General features: G+C 36.3%; 1 protein-coding gene and 1 non-coding gene across 6 annotated transcripts in view; both read left to right on the top strand.

Moving 5' to 3' along the window:
- The window catches only part of LOC136384123 (cadherin-related family member 4-like), a 130839-nt gene that overhangs the window by 45752 nt on the left and 63141 nt on the right, over positions 1-21946 (top strand). For 4 of the 5 annotated variants that reach the window (XM_066354214.1, XM_066354213.1, XM_066354216.1 and 1 more), the window contains exons 10-14: positions 1752-1865; positions 6146-6258; positions 7400-7545; positions 14463-14643; positions 18508-18664. In XM_066354214.1, coding sequence (XP_066210311.1) covers positions 1752-1865; positions 6146-6258; positions 7400-7545; positions 14463-14643; positions 18508-18664 — 711 coding nt within the window. The remainder of the gene's footprint in view (positions 1-1751; positions 1866-6145; positions 6259-7399; positions 7546-14462; positions 14644-18507; positions 18665-21946) is intronic. The other variant, XM_066354215.1, reaches the window with a different exon arrangement.
- Positions 10183-10258, top strand: TRNAV-CAC (transfer RNA valine (anticodon CAC)). The gene has a single exon. It is a non-coding gene; the product is annotated as a tRNA-Val (tRNA).

Below are 21946 nucleotides of genomic sequence, written 5' to 3'. Positions count from 1 at the left end.
ACAGACAGGAACGAAGAGAGATGAGAAGCATCAATCATTAGTTTTTCGTTGCATATTGCGACACCTTAGTTGTTCATTGATTGCTTTCTCATACGTGCCTTGACCACGGGCCTTCCGCAGACCGAGTAACCCTTTCTCAAGCCAGCGACCTTGGGTCCAAGCTGGTGAGCTTGGATCAAACCAGATGAGCCCGCACTCAAGGTGGCGACCTCGGGGTCTCGAACCTGGGTCCTCCGCATCGCAGTCTGATGCTCTATCCACTGCGCCACTGCCTGGTCAGGCTGAGTTGTATTATTATAATATTGTAAGAAGGAATTGACTTCATGGTTACACAATATATTATAAATTATATTAATACACTAGAATATTCTGACCTAAATTTTGCAATACTTAATTAATTCTGATTAAACCAACCTAGAGTGTGTTGTTGTTGTTGTTGTTTTGTCCATTCTTTAACAAGTGTCTCATAAGCATCACTTGGAAAATATGGTTAAAATGAACATTTAGGGGGACACCTTGCTGGATAATTGTCTGTATAAAATTTTTTCTGGTGATCTAATTATATAATTAGGCATTGATCAGTGCTTCAATGCCTAATTATATAATTAAAAAAAAACTAAGGGTTTTTTTTGCTTGTGTGAAATTTATACTAAGGACATAAGACAACACAGGAAAGTATCATTTCTGGTTTATCAGGTTCAGATGTTCCATGTATGCAAGTGTGTGAATGTGTAGATAGGTATGGAAGCCAGGACTTGGGGATATATGTATTTAGGTGTGTGTGAGGATTTAGTCCAGGATATATGCATGTGTGTGCTGAATGGGTGTGTATATAATTATCAATTATAATGTATTTTCTCTATAACTGAAAATTATTATATCTGAGTTTTATTGTAGAAGTCATTGGGAAATAAAAACCAAATAAGGAATTGGAAAATAATAATTTCTTTAACAAATCCAAAGTTATAGTAATAAGGGGAGAAACAAAAAAAAAGAAAAATTTTCCATAAGAACACTTAGTGGATTTTAGTCTAACATAAGCCAACTTTGGTTGTTCACTTATAGACAAAGAAAAATCAGTTAATATGCCTATCAAAATGGTTGTAATGTCTTTTTAGAAATGGCATTGAATATTATGTCTCTCAAGTTTTATAATTTTCTCTGGTTGCAAATTTAGAAAAGTATAATGTCTTTACTAAATCCTTTCACAATCTTTAATATTCATCTTGATATTGAGCCCAGTTGTAGTCATGGGTGATAACCACAAAGAGGAACATGCTGTTGTTCACAAAAAACAAATTTGGTCTAAAGCAGTATTTATGTCATGCAGAGAATCAACCAGAGATGAAATTGAATGGCTTCTTCCAAGTAATTCCGGGCATGTGCCCCTGTTAGGTACACTTCCTGAGTATACAAGTAGGAGTGGCATTTTTATATATTAAGAAATATGTAAACACAACACTGGAAAGTAAACTAATTATAAAATCAACAACAGCTATTTATCAAAAATGTTCTAACACTTAAATATAAAAATCTTTGGAAAAAAATATAAAAATTGTGAAAGAATTTTCAGATTGCTTTTGAAGTCTGGAATTGAAAGTTTAGCTTTTATTTTCTGGGTACTATCTTGAAAAATTAATATTGGTGTAGTTAGGTTTTGCCGTACAATTTCATCAAAACTGTCAGTTCAAAATTCATGCTTTTTTCAATAATGGATTAACAATATTTTTGTATGTGTTTGTGTTTTAAAGTTTTTAGTATTAAATTCTTCAGTTAATACTACTGACTACTTTGCTTTGGATTCATATAATGGTGTCATTTCTAAAACCACAGAACCTGTTTTGGACTATGAAAAAAATCCTAAGGTAGGAATAAATATAAAACTTAACATTAAAATAATAAATACCTTTAAATATTATGCAATGAAAATAATTTTCAAAATTTCTTAGAACTTACTTAAATGGAAATAAAAAATGCCAAATTTATGTAACTGCATTTTTTTTAAGTGAGAGGAGGGGCAAAAGTGAGACAGACTCCCCCATGTGCCCAAACCAGGATCCACCCGCAACCCCTGTCTTAAAATGTAAATAGCTTAGAAAATTTGTTTCTTTTTTAATCCATTAAAGTTCTGGGGGCCCTGGCTGGTTGGCTCAGCGGTAGAGCGTCAGCCTGGCATGCAGGAGTCCCGGGTTCGATTTCCGGCCAGGGCACACAGGAGAAGCGCCCATCTGCTTCTCCACCCCTCCCCCTCTCCTTCCTCTCTGTCTCTCTCTTCCCCTCCCGCAGCCAAGGCTCCATTGGAGCAAAATTGGCCTAGGCGCTGAGGATGGCTCCATGGCCTCTGCCTCAGGCGCTAGAATGGCTCTGGTTGTGACAGAGCAACGCCCCAGATGGGCAGAGCATCGCCCCCTGGTGGGCACCGGGTGGATCCTGGTTGGGCGCATACGGGAGTCTGTCTGACTGCCTCCCGTTTCCAACTTCAGAAAAATACAAAATAAATAAATAAATAAATAAATAAATAAATAAAAATAAAAAATAAAGTTCTGGGTTACTTTAATACATTTTCTATTATTATACCATCCTTGTGTTTCTGGCATATACCTAACCTAACTTGCCCCACATAATATAGTTTTCAATGCAGATAAAATATATTCAATTTGCTAATAATTTTGAGATTCTAATCCTGACAGTTCCCTCCTACCTCTCCTGACTTAAAGCTCAAACTGGAGTGTTCAGTCATCCCCTCCCCCTCCACAGAAGCTCATCCTTAAAACAGTTTTACATGTTTACATATTTGGACAGTGTTGAACATTGGTGCCCCCAAACAGTTTAACTTTTGACTCTACCAGGGCTCCCTAGGGCCTCACTGGACTCAGGAATGTTTATATGCTAATTTCGTGGCTGGGGTATTCTTTAACCAAAGTAGTCTCTCTTTCCCCCACTCAATAATTTTATTTCAGTTGGGTTCTAGAAAAATTGTGGCAAATTATTTGAGTCTGTCACCAAACTGATCTAAAAGCAAACCTTCATTTGTTAAAATTTAACCTTTCTTTGGTTTACACGTCAGTCTTTTTTCCATGAGAATGTGATTTTCTCTGTGTTAATTTAGTTTTTGCCTCTTGCAGACTTCACAGGGCATCATATAGTTAGTGTTCAAAAAATATTTATTGAAAGCATGAACTCTATCTACTGATTTCAAAGGTTTGTTGTGCTTTGTTAGACTTAAAACTTTGAGAAACAACATGGATTTGTTGGTTCAAAACAATTTCAATCAATATCTGCTATATGCCAATTACTATTGGCACTCTTGAATTAATCTCTAAGAAATTACATGTTTATTTTGATCCTATTTGGGTTGGGGAATAAGTTCGTAGCGTTTTTATATTTTCTTTTATTTTACAACGATTTGTTTGCTGTTTGGCAAAGGGTAAGTATTCATTTGATAGAACTCTTTCTGCTCTACAAAACTATGTTAATTGTATTTTTGAGTTATTTAATTTTTTATTAGTTTTGAGGCTTAGAAATGGAATACCCAGGAGGGAAAAATCAACATTTTCGACACCTGCTCTTCTTTGCTTTTCATCGAGGTCAAAAAGCTGCCGAAGCAGCCCGGGACATTTGCGACGTGTATGGAGAAGGTGTCATAGGCGAGTCTACAGCACGGAAATGGTTTGCAAAGTTCAAAAATGGCGACTTTGACGTCGATGACACGTGCCGCAGCAGAAGGCCTTCTGAATTCGATGAAGAACTGGGAAATGCTTGAAAAGAATGCCACGGTCAACAAGGAGCTCTACATTGCCCAGCTACACCGCGTGAATGAGGCTATTCGACTGAAAAGACCTGATTGACATGGTCAAACCATACTCCTTCATGACAACGCCAGGCCCCATGTTGCACAAGTCGTCAAAGCCGCACTCCAAGAGCTCGAATGGGAGGTCCTTCAGCATCCGCCGTATTCTCTGGACCTTGCACCGACCGATTACCATCTTTTCCGCTCCCTGTCAAACCATATGAAGGGCATTACCTTCGATAACAAAGAGGTCCTTAAAAACTGGCTCAACAACTTCTTTGACACCAGACCAGGCGATTTTTGGCGGAACGGCATCAACAAATTGGTCGAGAGGTGGGAAGAGGTTGTAAACAGCAACAGCGAATATATAATTGATTAACTTATTGATATAATTATTGTTTTTTCTTTAAATAAAAGTCTTCGGTAAAAACGCTACGAACTTATTCCCCAACCCAAAATACTTATTCTAAAAATCAAAACTTAGATTATGTTGCATATGTGTTAGGCACCAGTAAGGTGCAAATAATAACTTAATTCTTATGAAAACCCCATGGGTTATTCTTTAACCAAAGAAGTTCCTCTCTCTCTCTCTCTCTATCGCTCTCTCTCTCTCCCTTTCATCCCCAAATCAATAATTACCCATTCTACAGAAGAAGATAATAAGTCCAAATAAATAACTTACCCAAGATCATCCAGCTGGGAAGTGGATGAATCGTGATTTCAACAAAAGCAGCCTAACTTTAATATGAAGTTACTCACCACCATGCTACCTTGTCACTGTTGGCTTGTTCTCTCTTCTGAGAATATTTATGATTCTCCCTCAGGCTTATGCTCGCTGTCATAGCGGTTTAGGCCCTGTAGAAACTCTCTGCTGCTCATTCTAAATATCAGTGTTTGGTGCTTAATGGATATACTGAGAATGAATGAACAAATGAAAAATAAGGGTAATTCAGAACAGCAGATCTGTCATAGGGAACCTCATTTTAAGACTGTGTCAAAGGAGAAAATTGACACATTTGAGATAAAATTTTCATTTTAAATCATTCTTTTTCCTTAACTCTTAGGCAGTTCCTGTATTTTTTTTCTGACTAATAATATACTTCTGTGGTTATAAGTTTTGGTTAAGCCACATTTTAGTTAAATATTTCTTGTACTTTTGGTTTCTTCTCATTTATTTAAAGCAGTTCTGAAATATAAGTCTCAATAATGTCTAATCTCGTAGAGTTAAAAGTACTTTGAAGTGTTTTTGTTTATATACATAGTCCAATTATTACTTATAATAAATTTAATAAATGAAAATTTAAAATAATTCTTCTTGCTTTTTATCATTAAGTGAGAGGCAAGCCCCCTGCTGGGGGTGCTCTGCCCGTTTGCAGCCTCTGCTGTTCCTCAGGCAACCGAGCTGTTTCAGCGCTTGAGGTGAGGCCATGGGGCCACCCTCAGGGTCCCGAGTGAACTTGCTTGAACCATTCAAGCCATGGCTGTGGGAGGGGAAGAGAGGAAAAGAGAGATAGAGAAAAAGGGGAGAGCAAGGGATGGAGAAGCAGATGGTCGCTTCTCCTGTGTGCCCAGACTGGGAATTAAACTCCGGACTTCCACATGCTGGGCTAATGCTCTACCACTGAGCCAACAGGCTAGGGTAAAATTATTCTTTAACTTCACACTTATTAGCTATTACTTTATTAGAAAACATTTCTCATTTATTAACACATAAAAATATTAACTTTTTAAATGAAGTTTTACTGATTTTTTTTGAGGTTTCTAAAGTATCCATAATTAAAAATTTTTTTTTCAAAAGTATTAGAGTTGTTAACAAGGTAGCAAGACCCAAAGGGGAAAAGGGGAGGGAGGCAAAGAGGATGAAATGGGAATGGAAAGAGACCGTGCGTGGGGCGTGGGGGCACAATGCGGGGCGTTGAGGGTGCTGTATTGAGTGGGACACCTGAAGCCATGTCAACACGATAAATTAAAAAGAAAAAAGTAATAGAGTTGTTTAGTTTTATATAATATTTTTCCTAACCAGTGAAACTTAAGTTACTTTTTTTGTTAGTTTCAAGAAATTTAAATTGGCTCTGTTGTGTTAAATATAGCATACCAAAACCAATGTTCAAAAATATGGCCAAAGTTCCATAACAATTGGTAGGTAGCATTAATAGAAATTTATATGAGAACACAAAACATACTCCTCTTAACAAATAACCTTAAGATGTTTTAGAAATGGGTCTACATTTTTATGCTTGTAAATTTTAAAGTGGTTTTATTTTTCAATTTTATTTTTAAAGAATTTTTTAATGTAAAGGGAAATTGCATACTTTAAACATTTAAAAATATTACATCTTCTCTTATTTATTTTAGCATTTCCAGATTGTGGTGGCTGTGAGAAACAGAGGGGCTGTGTCTCTGGAGTCATGTACTGGCACCATCACTATCAATATAAGAAATGTCAATGATGAAAGTCCTATCCTCACGTAAGCAATGGGTGATCTAAATACTTAAATCTAAAGCCTAACCACTAAAACTCTTTATAATGGGGTAAATGTCAGTGATTGGCTATTACTTCCATTGCCAATATTCTTACAAATATTCAAAGTGACGTACCAGCCGACCTCTACAGGCCCTATGTTATTGTTCTTCATACATACAAGGGCCGTCTACTCCATTCATAATTTATGCTTGTGGCCCTGGCCGGTTGGCTCAGCGGTAGAGCGTCGGCCTGGCGTGCGGGGGACCCGGGTTCGATTCCCAGCCAGGGCACATAGGAGAAGCGCCCATTTGCTTCTCCACCCCCAACCCCCTCCTTCCTCTCTGTCTCTCTCTTCCCCTCCCGCAGCCAAAGCTCCATTGGAGCAAAGATGGCCCGGGCGCTGGGGATGGCTCCTTGGCCTCTGCCCCAGGTGCTAGAGTGGCTCTGGTCACGGCAGAGCGACGCCCCGGAGGGGCAGAGCATCGCCCCCTGGTGGGCAGAGCTTCGCCCCTGGTGGGCGGGCCGGGTGGATCCCGGTCGGGCGCATGCGGGAGTCTGTCTGACTGTCTCTCCCCATTTCTGGCTTCAAAAAAATACAAAAAATAAATAAATAAATAAAATAAAAATTCATATTTTATGCTTTTAACCACAAATGAATGTCCATTTTTTGATGGGATAAGAATTAAAAACTTCTATTTTCTTACTGTTATCTTAATAAGTAAAATATTGCAGAGAATGCAAATGGATATAGTCATATTTCAAAATCAATGTAGCCATTAAAAAAGAATTTGGACAAGTAGTTGCAAATATAGATCTATTTCCAAATATATATAAAATAAAAATTATTGCAAAAGTGATAGTACTATTTTGTTAGCTGAGTTAAAATATAATTTACTAGTCAGGACAAGTACTAGAGAAAAGGTCTTGATAGGAGGAAATTTTTAATTTCAAATTCACTTTATAGTACACAAACTTACTCTAATATATATATACTACTTTGTAAAAAAAAAAGATTTTTTTAAGGTCAGGGTCTTGAAACTGTTACAAAATATATATCACTAAATTTAAAATATATGTTGTATGACAAAGATGAAAAGAGACATTTGTTTACACTAAGTGATAAAAAAATTCTATTTGTCCCACAGATACATACCAGATGCACCTATAAATATTGATGAAAATCTGCCTGTTGGAACAAAGCTGGTCAAGTTGACAGCCACTGATAGAGACATAGGAGACTCAGTACGTTATGAATTTCTAGGTACACAAAAAGAATTTTCGGTAAATGAAGGTATAATAATTTTTATTGCTAATAATTTCATAAAATACGACATAAAGTTTTTTTTCTAGTTGAAAATAGCTCTGATCAATATTCTACTAGGATAAAAGAATCTTTAAAATATTTAGCAACATATGTAGCATATTTTACCTGCAGTGGAAAGTGATCATTCCTTCCTTCTTAGAAGTATGGACACAGTCTGCACAATCTGTCTGCTCCAGGGACTCCCAAACAACTCAGACCCACAGCAGGGTTCCCTGCGATGCTATTGCATGGTTGTTTTCGGAGAAGTGGATTTTCCCATGGAAACCATAGTACGAGTCAAATAAATTGAATATTTATTCTATATCATGCATTCTCATAAGCACTCTGCATACATAATCACTTCTTTGGGCTTTTACTATAGTAATCCTCACATAACATGTGAGGCTGGAGAAGAATCTTAATATAGCCACAGCTTATGCAGCTGATTTGAATGGCAGAACCTGTACTTGATAATAATATCTGTAACTCTAATCACATTCTATATGACCAAAAGTTGGGAGTCCATGCTGTTAACAACCTAGGAATACAGCAAGAGAAGGGGAGAAAGAAAAGTTTCTTCTTTTTAAAAGGTGAGGTACATTTTTTACACATGGAAAGAGCAGGATTAAACACACACCATCTATCATCTCAGTAGAAAGAGGCTTATTTGGGAAGCAGAATCTGACGCAGGTGAGGAATGTGACCTATGGGCGGCAGGACCTTTAGCAAGTCAGAGATTAAGCAGAGACAGAAGGGTGCCCGAGCCAGGAGTGAGGAGAGGAGAGTGGCAGCAGATGGAAGATTAGTTACATATTGGGGGCATTCATAAAATAATTATTTCATAGTTAAGTAGAATGTTAGTTTCTTCTGTCAGAAATGCTTGTTGCAATTATAGAACATGAAAAAGCTGAAATGAACAACATGAGGATTAATTAAAATCAAAGGTGTTAAAGTTAACTTAAGTTGTTGATTATATGTCTATATACAGAAGGATGTGTATCTGTAGGTTATAAATAAATATTGGTGTAATTATATCAGTACATACAAACACACATATGCACACACACACACACACACAGAGGAATGTCTGTAGTTGTATCTACTGTCTGGAAGATATCTGGAGGATGACACCAGAAGAGCAATGAGCACAACTCGTACCCAACACTGACTTATAAATACCATTTAACCTATAAGAACTTCTAGAAAAATGGACTCCTTTTGAGGTGACAGAAGTTAAAATACGAGATAATATTGAAATATCCTGTTCTGGCAGAAAGCAAGAACATGCCCAAAGATTGATGAGGGTATGATAAAAAGACGTAGAAATCAGCTGCATTGGCTCCTTCTAGCCCAGGGGTAGTCAACCTTTTCATACCTACCGCCCACTTTTGTATCTCTGTTAGTAGTAACATTTTCTAACCGCCCACCTGTTCCACAGTAATGGTGATTTATAAAGTAGGGAAGTAACTTTACTTTATAAAATTTATAACGCAGAGTTACAGCAAGTTAAAGCATATAATAATAATTACTTACCAAGTACTTTATGTTGGATTTTCACTGTTTGGCAGAATAAATCTTCATAAAACAACTTACTATAGTTAAATCTATCTTTTTATTTATACTTTGGTTGCTCTGCCACCGCCCACCATGAAAGCTGGAATGCCTACTAGTGAGCGGTAGGGACAAAGTTGACTATCACTGCTCTAGCCAATGCACGGCAATTTGAACATCAAAATAAACATCAATAGTGGCATATTGTAACCCATTGTATAAAATGGGACTTCATGAGTCCACAGAGATGTAAATACATAAATTGTCAGTTTAGTGGGAACAGGATGTCAAAACAACTCACCACAAAATATATACTTATTAATTACAAAGACTAAAATAGTAACTTCAAAGTGCAGAAAATTGGGAGACACTATCTTAGGTACTTAAAGTGGACATCCTGAGTAACAAGACAAACTGATAGCATGCAATAAGAATACTGTATTAACTTCTGTGATAGTTCATTCAAAACTACATAACCCAAGTTTATTGTGAGCAAACATCAGGCACATCTTCTCTGAGGAAAAAATCTCCAAAAAATACCAGCCTTTCATATACAAAAAATTTATGAAACATAGGGGAAAATTGAAGGACACTCTAGATTGAAGGAGACTAAAGAGATAGGACAATGTGCGATTCTGAACTGGATGTTTTTGCTATAAAAATATTATTGAGATAACTGATGAGACTTGAAAGGAGGTTTTAAAATTACATATATTGATATTAAATTCTGGATTTTTTTGAGGTAATGTTGGAGAATGCTCTTAGGAAATATATCTTAATGTATTTGGAGATCATGAAATCAGGTCAGTCAGATGGTTCAGGAAAATAACTTTCTTATATGCCTGCAATTATTTAAAACATTTAATAATTATAAAGACTGAAAAATAGAAATGAATAAAGGACAAAAGATGATATAGAAGGTAAGCAGAAAAGAGGCAATACTTTAAATAATATTTTAAAAATTCCTGAATAAGCAAACAAAAACATTGGAACATCGTAAGTACTAAAAAGTATCACTGAAGAAAAGGTTCCTAATATAAAAGATTTAAGGCTATGTATTAAAAAGAAAATACAGCCCTGGTCAGTTGGCTCAGCGGTAGAGTGTCGGCCTCACATGTGGAAGTCCTGGGTTCGATTCCCGGCCAGGGCACACAGGAGAGGCACCCATCTGCTTCTCCACACCTCCCCCTCTCCTTTCTCTCTGTCTCTCTCTTCCCCTCCCGCAGCCAGGGCTCCATTGGAGCAAAGTTGGCCCAAGCACTGAGGATGGCTCCATGGCCTCTGCCTCAGGCACTAGAATGGCTCTGGTTGCAATGAAGCAACACCCCAGATGGGCAGAGCATCGCCCCCTGGTGGGCATGCTGAGTGGATCCCAGTCAGGCACATGTGGGATTCTGTCTGACTGCCTCCATGCTTCTAACTTTGAAAAAAAAAAATAGAATAAAAAAAAAGGCAAACGAAGATTCTGAAAAACCAATACAGAATGACTGAATGTGAGACACATTCTACTAAACTATTAGATATTAAGAACAACAAAAAAGTACTGAGACCCTAGGCAAAAAAATTCACTCATTTATAGAAGAGTGATAATCAAATAGTAAACATGTTTTTCTACCAATGCTCTTATAATAGAGTTATAAAAAGGGTAACATAGCCCTGGCTGGTTGGCTCAGTGGTAGAGCGTCGGCCTGGCATTCAGAAGTCCCGGGTTCGATTCCCGGCCAGGGCACACAGGAGAAGCGCCCATCTGCTTCTCCACCCCTCCCCCTCTCCTTCTTCTCTGTCTCTCTCTTCCCCTCCCGCAGCAGAGGCTCCATTGGAGCAAAGATGGCCCGGGCGCTGGGGATGGCTTCTTGGCCTCTGCCCCAGGTGCTAGAGTGGCTCTGGTCACAACAGAGCGACGTCCCCTGGTGGGCAGAGCGTCGCCCCCTGGTGGGCGTGTGGAGTGGATCCCGGTCGGGTGCATGCGGGAGTCTGTCTGACTGTCTCTCCCCATTTCTAGCTTCAGAAAAATACAAAAAAAAAAAAGGGGGTAACATAGTCAAAAAATTCAATGATATAAAAAGTGACTTAAGAAGTCTATACACAGAAAATGACCTCATAGATAAAGAAAGCAGATAACATCTTAGGGACATAAAAGTACTCAGGATATATTGTTCCTCTTCCAGAAAAATTCAATAGAGAATTCATTCCAGACAACCAACATAACTGAAGAGTCATCAGCATAAGAAATAATGCTGGGAATTAAATATAATTTACTTATAGAATGTTTATAAAGGAGAACGTGTATTACACATAAAGGCTAAATGTTCTGATACCATAAAATTATTTAGAAAGCAACTTAATTTAAAATCTCATATTTGCCTGACCAGATGGTGGCACAGTGGACAGAGTGTTGGACTGGGATGCAGAGGACCCAGGTTTGAAAACCAACATGTTGCTGGCTTGAGCATGGGCTCACCAGCTTGAATGAGGGTCGTTGATTTGAGCGTAGGATCATAGACATGACTCCATGGTCGCTGGCTTGAGCCCAAGGTCGCTGCCTTGAGCATGGGTCACTCACTCAGCTGTAGCCCCTCCCCTCTCATCAAGGCACATAGGAGAAAGCAATCAATGAATAACTAAGGAGCTACAACAAAGAATTGATGTTTCTCATCTCTCTCCCTTCCTGTCTGTCTATATCTGTCCCTGTTTCTGTCTCTTTCTTCATCTCTTTCGCACACACAAAATAAAAATCTTAGATTTTATTCTTATTTATTTTTTTTGTTTTGTTTTTTTTGTTTTTTTATTTGCACATAGTTCCCTACCCAAACCCCATCCTCTCTGAAGCTAAAGGAACAAAAAACATTAATAGTAAGAAAAAAAATTGAAACAGAGAGCAATGAGAAGAAGCTGACCCTGGTAGATATTAAAACACATTGTGAGGCCTCTGAATTGCAAACAGTGTGATCCTGACAAATGATTACACATTTAGACATATTGAACAGAATATGAAACTGTGATAAAGTCCCAAATGAGCATGAAAATGTAGTATTCAGTAAAAGTGCTGGAAAAAATGACATCTTAATAAATGACACAATAACTGGAGAGCATTAGGAGAAATAAAATATTTTTATACTCTGTACCAGAAAAAGATAAATAGATTAGACAATTTTAACAAAACGCAACCAAATACATAATAGAAGAAAATACTCCAAATGATTTAGATGAACATTAAATTACATAGATTGAAAAATATTTCATAAGGGGTTCATAGTGGGTGGAGGTAAAGGGTGCACATTGAAGCCTAGGCTGAGTGTTGTGAGCATAGGAAAGCAGGGCAGAGAAGCCTGGGGTAGCTTAGAGGGGAGCGAGGGGAACGAGCGTATGCTGACAAATGAAATGGTTATACACCACATAGGTTATAACCTATTGCATTGGCAAAACTTTGTGTTTGACAGTATCTTCTGTTGGCAAGGCTGTTGGAAACAGACCTCATATACTGCTGGTGAAAATGAAAAATACTAAACCCTTATGGAAAAATATTTGGCAGAATATAGGAAAACTGCATATGAATTTACATTTTGACTCTAATCCCACCTTAAGAAATATCTCAAATACAAAGGCAAAAATATAAAAAGACATATGCACATTACAATGTTATTTAATAGCAAGATTGAAAATATCCATAGGTACTGGTGTATACACCACAATACACCTAGGCAATAAAATAATATGTACCTAGAAAAATAAATAAGGTACCTCTCCATATTATTATGTAATCAGTTCTAAGATCTATCGTAGCAGGTTTGGGTGGAGTGTACATAGTGTGTTACCATTTCATTGATCAAGGAAAGAACACAAAATTATTTAACAAAATTTAAAAATTTTTTGAGAACCTTACAGATTAAAGAGAGTTGAGGTATCAACCAATTAAAAGTATGATTTTACTTAGATAATGATTTAAAAAGCAACAAAATTTATTAAAACAATCTAATAAAGTTTATCATTACTAGATGCAGAATGATGCTAAAAAATTAATGTTGTATTTTAATGTATAATTATATTATTGTTATATTTTAAAAGAAGGGTCCTTTGCCTTTAAGAATAGATAAGAAAATGCAAAAAAAAATCCCGACTTGTTATTTGGGATATTCTTCAAAATAATTCAAGTAGGCATTAAAATATATGATGGTATGGATGAAACAAAATTGGCCATGAATTATAATCATTGAAACCAGTGATGTGTACATGAGGATTTAGTGTATTCTTCTCTTGTATTTATGTATGTAAATTTTATTTATTTATTTATTTATTTATTTATTTATTTATTTATTTATTTATTTATTTATTACAGAGACAGAGAGAGAGTCAGAGAGATAGACAGGGACAGACAGACAGGAACGGAGAGATGAGAAGCATCAATCATTAGTTTTTCATTGCGCGTTGCGACTCATTAGTTGTTCATTGACTGCTTTCTCATATGTGCCTTGACGGGGGCTACAGCAGACCGAGTAACCCCTTGCTCAAGCCAGCAACCTTGGGTCCAAGCTGGTGAGCTTTGCTCAAACCAGATGAGCCGGTGCTCAAACTGGCAACCTGGGGGTTTCGAACCTGGGTCCTCTGCATTCCAGTCCGACGCTCTATCCACTGTGCCAACGCCTGGTCAGGCGTATTTGTGTATGTAGATTTTAAAAATAAATATTGTTTTATTCAGGAAAGTATATTACCCATCATGATAGGGATATACATTTGGGTTTTTAATTGCAATAAACTGTACCTTTAAAATAATATAATTTTAGAAGTGGATGGAATAATAAAGATATTAGGAAGTTCTTTGTTTTCACTCTACTTTTGTTTTTCTACTTCAGTTACACATATCTGATCAGCCAGAATGTTTATCAAATCTACCTGCTAAATATAAATTAAATCCTTTCTTTTTATCACTATTGCAATCAACATCTCTCACTCAGTCTTCAGTAATGCAATTACTATTCCCCAGATGCTCTATTTTTGTAAGTGCTTATTCCCTTCCATGTGCTGTTGTACCTGCCTGGAGTGTTGGCTTCCCTTTGTCATAACTGCCTCCTTACAACCTCCACACCACCCCAATCTTCTCTGCTTTGATTTCCTGTGCTCATTTTTCAACACTTCGGGTAGGCTTCACTCTCACCTGCCATGATCCTCCCATAAAACATTTTCTAATCTTTGAGTGTAGGAGGATTCTCTCTTCCCCATCATTAACCATTCTTCAAAGATCCTCAATTATAAGTTTCATTGGTCCAGGATATTGTGATTTGTCATTATTTATCTATAGCACTATTTTGCATCCATCTAATGAATGCTGCACAAATTTGCATTTATCTACCTTTTAGATTCAGGAGAGGTAAAAATTGCCTATCCTTTGGATTATGAAGATGCAACCACCCCACATTCTTGGGTATTATATTTTAGAGTTTATGACAATGGACGAGTGCATTCTACAACTGGAACACTCACAGTGATTCTACAAGATGTTAATGACAATATACCTCAATGTACTAAGGATATTTACATGTAAGTTATCATAGTAAATTTTGTTTTCAGATTTTGGCATAGAGAATAAGAGAAAAATAAATGGGCAACCAACATACCCTTTCTGGAATGAAGAGTAAGTCTTTTATTCCTTTATTATCATATTTTGAACAATTTGCAGCTGCACTTTGTTTTCCTCCCTGATACAATTGGATCTCCATTTCTTTGTCTCAAAAATTTATAAAAATGAAAGTTAGAAGACTCCAAAAGGTGATTTTTATCTAACCCCTTTCTTTCAGGGTAAACAACTATAACATGCATGTGTGTGTGTGTGTGTGTGTGTGTGTGTGTGTATTATAGAAAAGTTATAATTCATTTTTGGTGTGGCTTTTTAAATCACACTGAGATTTGAAAATGCAGTCAGGATGTGTTATTACCATTATGTAAGTAGAGAACCAAATTTGTAAGATTTTACTTACAAAGTTTACAATCAATAAGCAGTGAACAGAATCCTGAAACAACAAGTTTTCTGTTATTGAGTGTATTTTCTCTACAGAATATGCAATTGCTCAGAAAATCCCTAACCTAATCTGAAAGTAATGTGGCAACAAACTCTTTTTTTGGTATTCTGGTTATACAGTATATCTCATTCCAATACTGTGTGTAACAATCCACACTAGGAGAAAACCATAGAAACATGTGCTTTATATCATCAAGCAACAAAAGACAATGCAGATGGCATGAAAATCAACTATATAGAGCAGAACTTGATAGTCCTGCAAGTTGAGCAATGACAGCTCCAGGTAATCAGAGTTTCACTTACAGACAGAAACAGTGCTTTAAACAACACTATCAAAGTGTTTGATTGGTCTGCTTTTGAAGAACTTAACTCTCTCTTAAAACAATATTTTATGAATATTATTGCAGGCACATATTTGATCGCTTTGTGGCCACAAAATATGGTCCAAAATCTACATATAGAAACACTACCATTGCTCTGTTGAACTTCAAAAATCAACTTTTAGTTTGTGAATTTTTTGCCAGAGCTGTTTCACTAAAAAGTACAAAAGATAGAAATAATAAACAGTAATTCTGTAGCCATCTCAATTGTAGTTTGCTTTCCCTTGCTATTCTAGCTAGTAGTCTACAGATTATTATTGGAGGTATTTTAGAAATTTGTTAACAAATTATACAACTTACATTTTATTCCAATATTTTTTCACCTACAGTAAGTAAGTAAAATTAGAAATATTTTAAAAACAAAAATAATTATAACTAACATTATTGGTCAAGAAACATCACTAATTCCTATAACAAAAAAATAAAATAAGCACAATTAGCATTTTTCTGTTCCTATGCAAAAAATAATAAAAGTTGGTTGCCTCTACTGAGTGGCATTCCTCTATGGCAGGGGTCTCAAACTCAACTCAGCATGTGGGCTGCAGAGCAAGATCACAGCTGTTCGGCGGGCTGCACTAGGTCTACAAAAGGCAACTGTTACGCAACACTTTTCTCACTGCAGTTGAAAACAAAAAAAAAAATCAGTACAACAAGCACAATTGTATATGCAGTTTACTCAGTGTCACAAAACGACCAGAAACTGTAGTTCACATCACAACTGCTGTTAACTAAGCTAATATCTAGCTAGGATGCTAGAGAAATGAAAAATACAAGTAGGCCCCTAGGCTTACTTAATTTTATCCAAAATATTTTGAACTTCATGGATTAGTCTGCGGGCCGCACAAAATTGTTCGGCGGGCCGCGAGTTTGAGACCCCTGCTCTATGGTGTTGTTAATGTAGACAGGTAGCCAGTGATGCTGATGAGGGATAAAAGCAAAGCAAGTTAAAACTTGGAAAGCCTGCTTCAGAGAGCAGCTGCAACCTTTAGTTGAGCTTAATTTGTTAGAAGGCTAAATGTAGGCTTATTTGCACATTTCAGGAACCCATTGTGCCCTCAGAGTCCATTGTGCCTCAGCGCCCTAGGCTCAAGTTCGGGAGGCCTCTCCCTAGGGCACTGCTGGTCTGATGCTTGGGGAAGTGCTTCTGTGCTTCCACTTTCAGGCATATGCAATGGAAGCCAGAGTGGTGACTATAGACTAGGCTTGTCAGTCTAACCTAGAAGAAGCACCTGATTGGTTAGTGGGAGGAACCAACACAAGCTAATACAATTTTAAAGAAACTGATTGGTTAATTTAAGGAAAGTCCTTCTCAGCCTGTAAGGGTTAGCAAAGCTCTCTCTCTTCCTGCTTGGAAACTAGCTTGTCCCACTTGTTCATTCATGGAGTTTACAAGCAGCATCCATGCTGGGTAGGCTGGCAGCTGGAGGATCTCCCAAGTACAGGCTTTGAGCAGTGCCTGGGCTGGACTGAACTTTGATATAGGCTACACCATGGCATAGAATATCTAGACTTTGGGTTTTATGCTGGACTTAATGAAAGTAAGACTAGGTTTTTTATTTGTTTGCTTGTTTTGTTTGTTTGTTTTTGTGGGACAGACAGAGAGGAGACACTGAAAGCCTGTAAACAAACATCTATTTCAATCCCAAATAATTCTTACTACAAAAGCCTAAGCTCCTCCAAGTGCAGTTCTGGTAAAATACTTTTTATATGACACCGTACACAAATGACATCAAACCAGTATCAGAACTGATATCAGTGTGAATGAAGGGTCCCGGTTATTTGGATCTTCTGACTTTGCCGTGTTGTTGCCATTTGCTTTCAACCATGTGGAGAGAGTAGAGAGAGTGTGAGCATGTGGAAGGTACCTTGTCCAGGCTGATAAGCCCTTCCCAGTTTTACTTCATTTGACAGTACATCCACCTCTCACTACCACTGTAGCCAACTGTGAAAGTTGTTGGGAAACTGGGATAGGATATATAGAGAGGTAAATAAATATTGGTAAAAATTAACAGTACCTGCTAAGTGTTAAATAGGTACAATAGACAATATAGATAACTGTAGCTTAAACAAAGTATGGAGATCAATGCATTAATTCCAGTCTAATATTAATTGAAGAAACTCCCTATCAACAAGACAGTTTTTTTCTAAGTTTCGTTTTTGTTTAGTGCTCTTTCCTCTTCATTGTGAAAGTTATTTCTGAGATACTGAAATCCCAGAAGTTAACAAAAACAAAAACATGTTCAATTTTTAAAAATGATTATTCAAAGGAAGACTTGAAGAGAAGTCATGGTTAGAAGATAGGGAATTGTCCCAATTATTACCTAAAGTAATGTTATACAACTGTATTCAAGGACACAAGACAAAGCACTACTTTAAAAGTATAATGACTTAAATAGATAGGTGAGAAACACAGCTGAAAAAGGAAAGGGAAATGGACTTGAGTAATTTGAATTGGGCCAATGAACTCTCAGTCCTAGATGCTCCTGTTTTCTAAATCTGTCCAATCTAATTATTTCTCTTTTTTACCTCCCCTCGTGTGTACCCTGAAATACCAAAGCAGTATTTTCACAAAACTAAATAATAGTTATCTTGTTAGGATTCAAATTTCAATCCAGTAACCATCTGTCTAAAAGCAAAAGTATAGAATAATTTTAGATCACTTTCAGCTCTAAAATTTATAAAGAAAAACTATAAATTTGAAGTACAAACTACCATGTTTCCAATGATAATATATGTATTTTTTTATATAATTTGCTACTTATTAATCTATCATAATAGCAGGTCATTTCCCCCTGTCCTTAGCAAGAATGTCAAATAATTTCTTATTTTTTACAATTTTTAACCAACACTTTAATTTTATTATTGGCAGAGTGGCTATTTAAAATATGGACACATTTTAAAACTTTTTAAAATTAAATATTGTCATCTGTATAAATCTAGATATCATCTGTATAAATCTAGATTAACAAGCTATACCACATTTTTTTCATATTTTACTCATTTCAGAATTGAACTTCCTGAAAACATCCCTGTTGAAACTCTTCTAGTCTCTCTTACTTGTACAGATGAGGACGGAACTGTTCCTAATAACAAAATCAGTTATCATTTGATTATAGATACCTTTGCAAATGAAACTTTCACCCTCATGAACAATGAACTGAAAGTAAGTATTTTAAAGTTGTTTTTTGACTGGGACCCTATGATTAACTTTAGATTAAAAAAATTATTATAAAAGTCATAATGAACTCCAGTAGTTCAAACAGCTGATGGCAGAATTTCTTTCTGTGTTTTTAACTAAACCTTAAATTTCTAACAAAAGTATCTTACTTTGGGATGAATACTGGAATGCAATTTTGATCTTGGGAACTGAACTAGGAAGGTTATAAATTTCCTTGAACAAATGTTTCTGAGATAAAGTACTGACTATTTCTTTGGAATATATTGAAATTGCTATAATTGCCACTAAAAAGTATACTAAGTACCATACAAAACAGAACAAATATGTATATTTTATTAGTGCATCTTGAAATATACAATAGTGTAGCTTGGAATATAAAATACTAAATTGGAATTACCAATTCAGTAAATCTGAATTTTATTTTTAGTAATGTTTGAAACCAAAATCATGCTACATTTTACTATATTGACATGTTTTTAAATAGAGTAGGAAAAGGTGGACTAGGCATTGTGTTTAACCAGAATTTGTGGCTAATGTACAGGTATTATGATAGAAAAAAATCTGTTCATCTAACTAACTAGATAAGCCTACAGACATGGTCTGGATAAGTACGACATATATATGTACTAAACAGTTTTTTGGCCTTGATTTGACACAAACCCTTGCAATTGTACTACTTCCGAAGCCCCAAGTTATATTTTGCACAAACCCCACCACCCTTACTATCCGCAGCCTCACACTCTGTGTCGCAGGTACACAGAATCACTTCCACAGCCTTCAAACATGGTGCTTCTAGCTCGGGCTTTCTGCCCACTGTCCACACCGTTCATGCTGCTTGGCACTGTGCCCAGCTGTGTGTGCCCATTACCTATGCGCTTTTGCACAGCCTCCACACATTGTTTAGACTGCCCTCCCTGACACTTCTTCTCCCTCTGAGCTGGGTCAGGTGCCTCTCTGGGTTCTCACAGCATTTCGCATCTCTTTCAACACAACGTTTACCACATTTCTGACTTCCCAATTAGACAGGGATAGAAAAAAAATCTGTTATTAAACTCGTGCCTGGCACATATTCAGTACTTGTTAGATTTATATTAAACAATAACTAAATTGATGAGTAATACATGAACAAAATTAAACTGTGAAATAGTTTTATGAGACATTGACAAGATTTAGTAATAAATTACTCACAAATGCCTCAAAACCACATTTTCACAAATCATTGCAATTAAAACTTATTGTTAGTATGACCAGAATGTTAAAATGTCTTCATCAATTATATATATTAATGATAATGATTGAAAATAATAAAATATCAAAAATATTTTAAATTACTTATATAAAGATTGTGGCACTGTTAACATTTCTGTGATTCCTCCCAATTCAAATAACTCTCAATAAGAATAAAATACAAAATAATAACACAAAATATGTGAACAAACTGCAACAAGAACAAATTGTTGTATTGGATTTGCTCTAATTTTGACAAAAACCATAAAATCTGCCACACAAATTTCCTAGAAGCAAAATTGAGTTGAATCATAATGAATTTTACTACCTTCTTTCTGTAAATTATGGAAATATGACCTCCTTCAAAGTTATCGAAATACAGTATGATGTCCTTTTTTTAAAAAAAAAAAAAGTCCTGTTGTGGAGTGAAAGTACAGTAATAGACTTTTTCTCAAAAGGTAAATAGGTTCAGGCCCTGGCCAGTTGGCTCAGTGGTAGAGCGTCGGCCTGGCATGCAGGAGTCCAGGGTTTGATTCCCGGCCAGGGCACACAGGAGAGGCGCCCATCTGCTTCTCCACACCTCCCCCTCTCCTTCCTCTCTGTCTCTCTCTACCTTCCTGCAGCCAAGGTTCCATTGGAGCACAGTTGGCCAGGGCGCTGAGGATGGCTCTATGGCCTCTGCCTCAGGCGCTAGAATGGCTCTGGTTGCAACAGAGCAACGCCCCAGATAGGCAGAGCATCGCCCCCTGGTGGGCATGCCGGGTGGATCCTGGTCGGGCGCATGCGGGAGTCTGTCTGACTGCCTCCCCATTTCCAACTTCAGAAAAATATAAAAAAAAAAAAGGTAATTAGGTTCAGAAAGGGTTATTAATATGGCAACACTGCTACATCTTCCAAGTAAGAGAAGCCAGTTTGTAGAAGAAAAGAAAATGATACAGTTTTAATACTTAGTGAATGAGGCCTTTATTAAAAGAACATAGAACATACATTCGACTTTTCAACAATGTTTAAGTTTTAAATTCACAAAAGGGCATAATTAGGGTACTAGTTTTTTAGCCCTGGCCTGTAGCTTGTTGGTTAGTCATTGCAGATACCTGGAGGCTGCTGGTTCCGCACCCACGCAGGACACGTACAGAAGCAGATTGCGGTTTCTGTCTTTCTCTCTCTCCCTTCTTATCAATGTAGAATCAATAAATAAGATATTTTAAAGATACTAGTTTTTAAAAAATAAAATTTATTTGTTTTTAGATGGCTGTACATTTACATGTATATTTTACTAAGTGGGAGAAAAATTCTTAGCAGTCAGTCAAAACTGGCTGGGATTTTTAATAAGCACCAAGAGTTTTGTGTTAAAATAATGAATGAAGCTCTAATAGACAAACAGATATTAATTCTGAATTTATCTTAATTAATTGAGGAGTGACCTTTATCAGAGCACAGATGACAGCCATGTAATTTTAATGTTGAACAATAAATTACTATATAATGAGTCCAAACTATTTCACACATACATATTTAGCTTATTAATAAAATAATAAAAATGAATGTTTCTTTCTATTAACATTATTAATCATTTATTTCATTAGGTCATTTTCTTTAATGAGCCTTGATTTGAAAAATTATCCAACATATTTTTATTAGTCAATTTATTTTAATTATTTTATGATGTCATATTTTATATTTATAAGATAATATATCTACAACTAATGACACATAGCAATAAAATGAGCCCGTGAACCTATCACCTCTCTTTAGAACTACACCATCACTAATCACTACACTGCTTCAGTTTGTCACCCCCACTGCTTGTTCCTCAACAGCAACCACTAGCCTGAATTTTGTATTTTTCATTAATTGGGAAGTTTTATAGTATAATCATCTATGTATTATATATATTTCTGGAAAATATTGTTGGTTTGCTTAACTCATGAGCTTTAAAAAAGTGCTATTATATCTTCTGTCTCCAGTGGCTTAAGTTTTTCATTTATATTGTATCTCTAAGAGTTATCTATATCTATCTATGGTGAGTATATGTTTATC

Source organism: Saccopteryx leptura, chromosome 12, assembly GCF_036850995.1.
Source record: "Saccopteryx leptura isolate mSacLep1 chromosome 12, mSacLep1_pri_phased_curated, whole genome shotgun sequence".
In the NCBI taxonomy this organism is placed as follows: Eukaryota; Metazoa; Chordata; class Mammalia; order Chiroptera; family Emballonuridae; genus Saccopteryx; species Saccopteryx leptura.
Note: the sequence above shows the minus strand (reverse complement) of the source record. Positions and strands in the feature narration are given on the sequence as shown.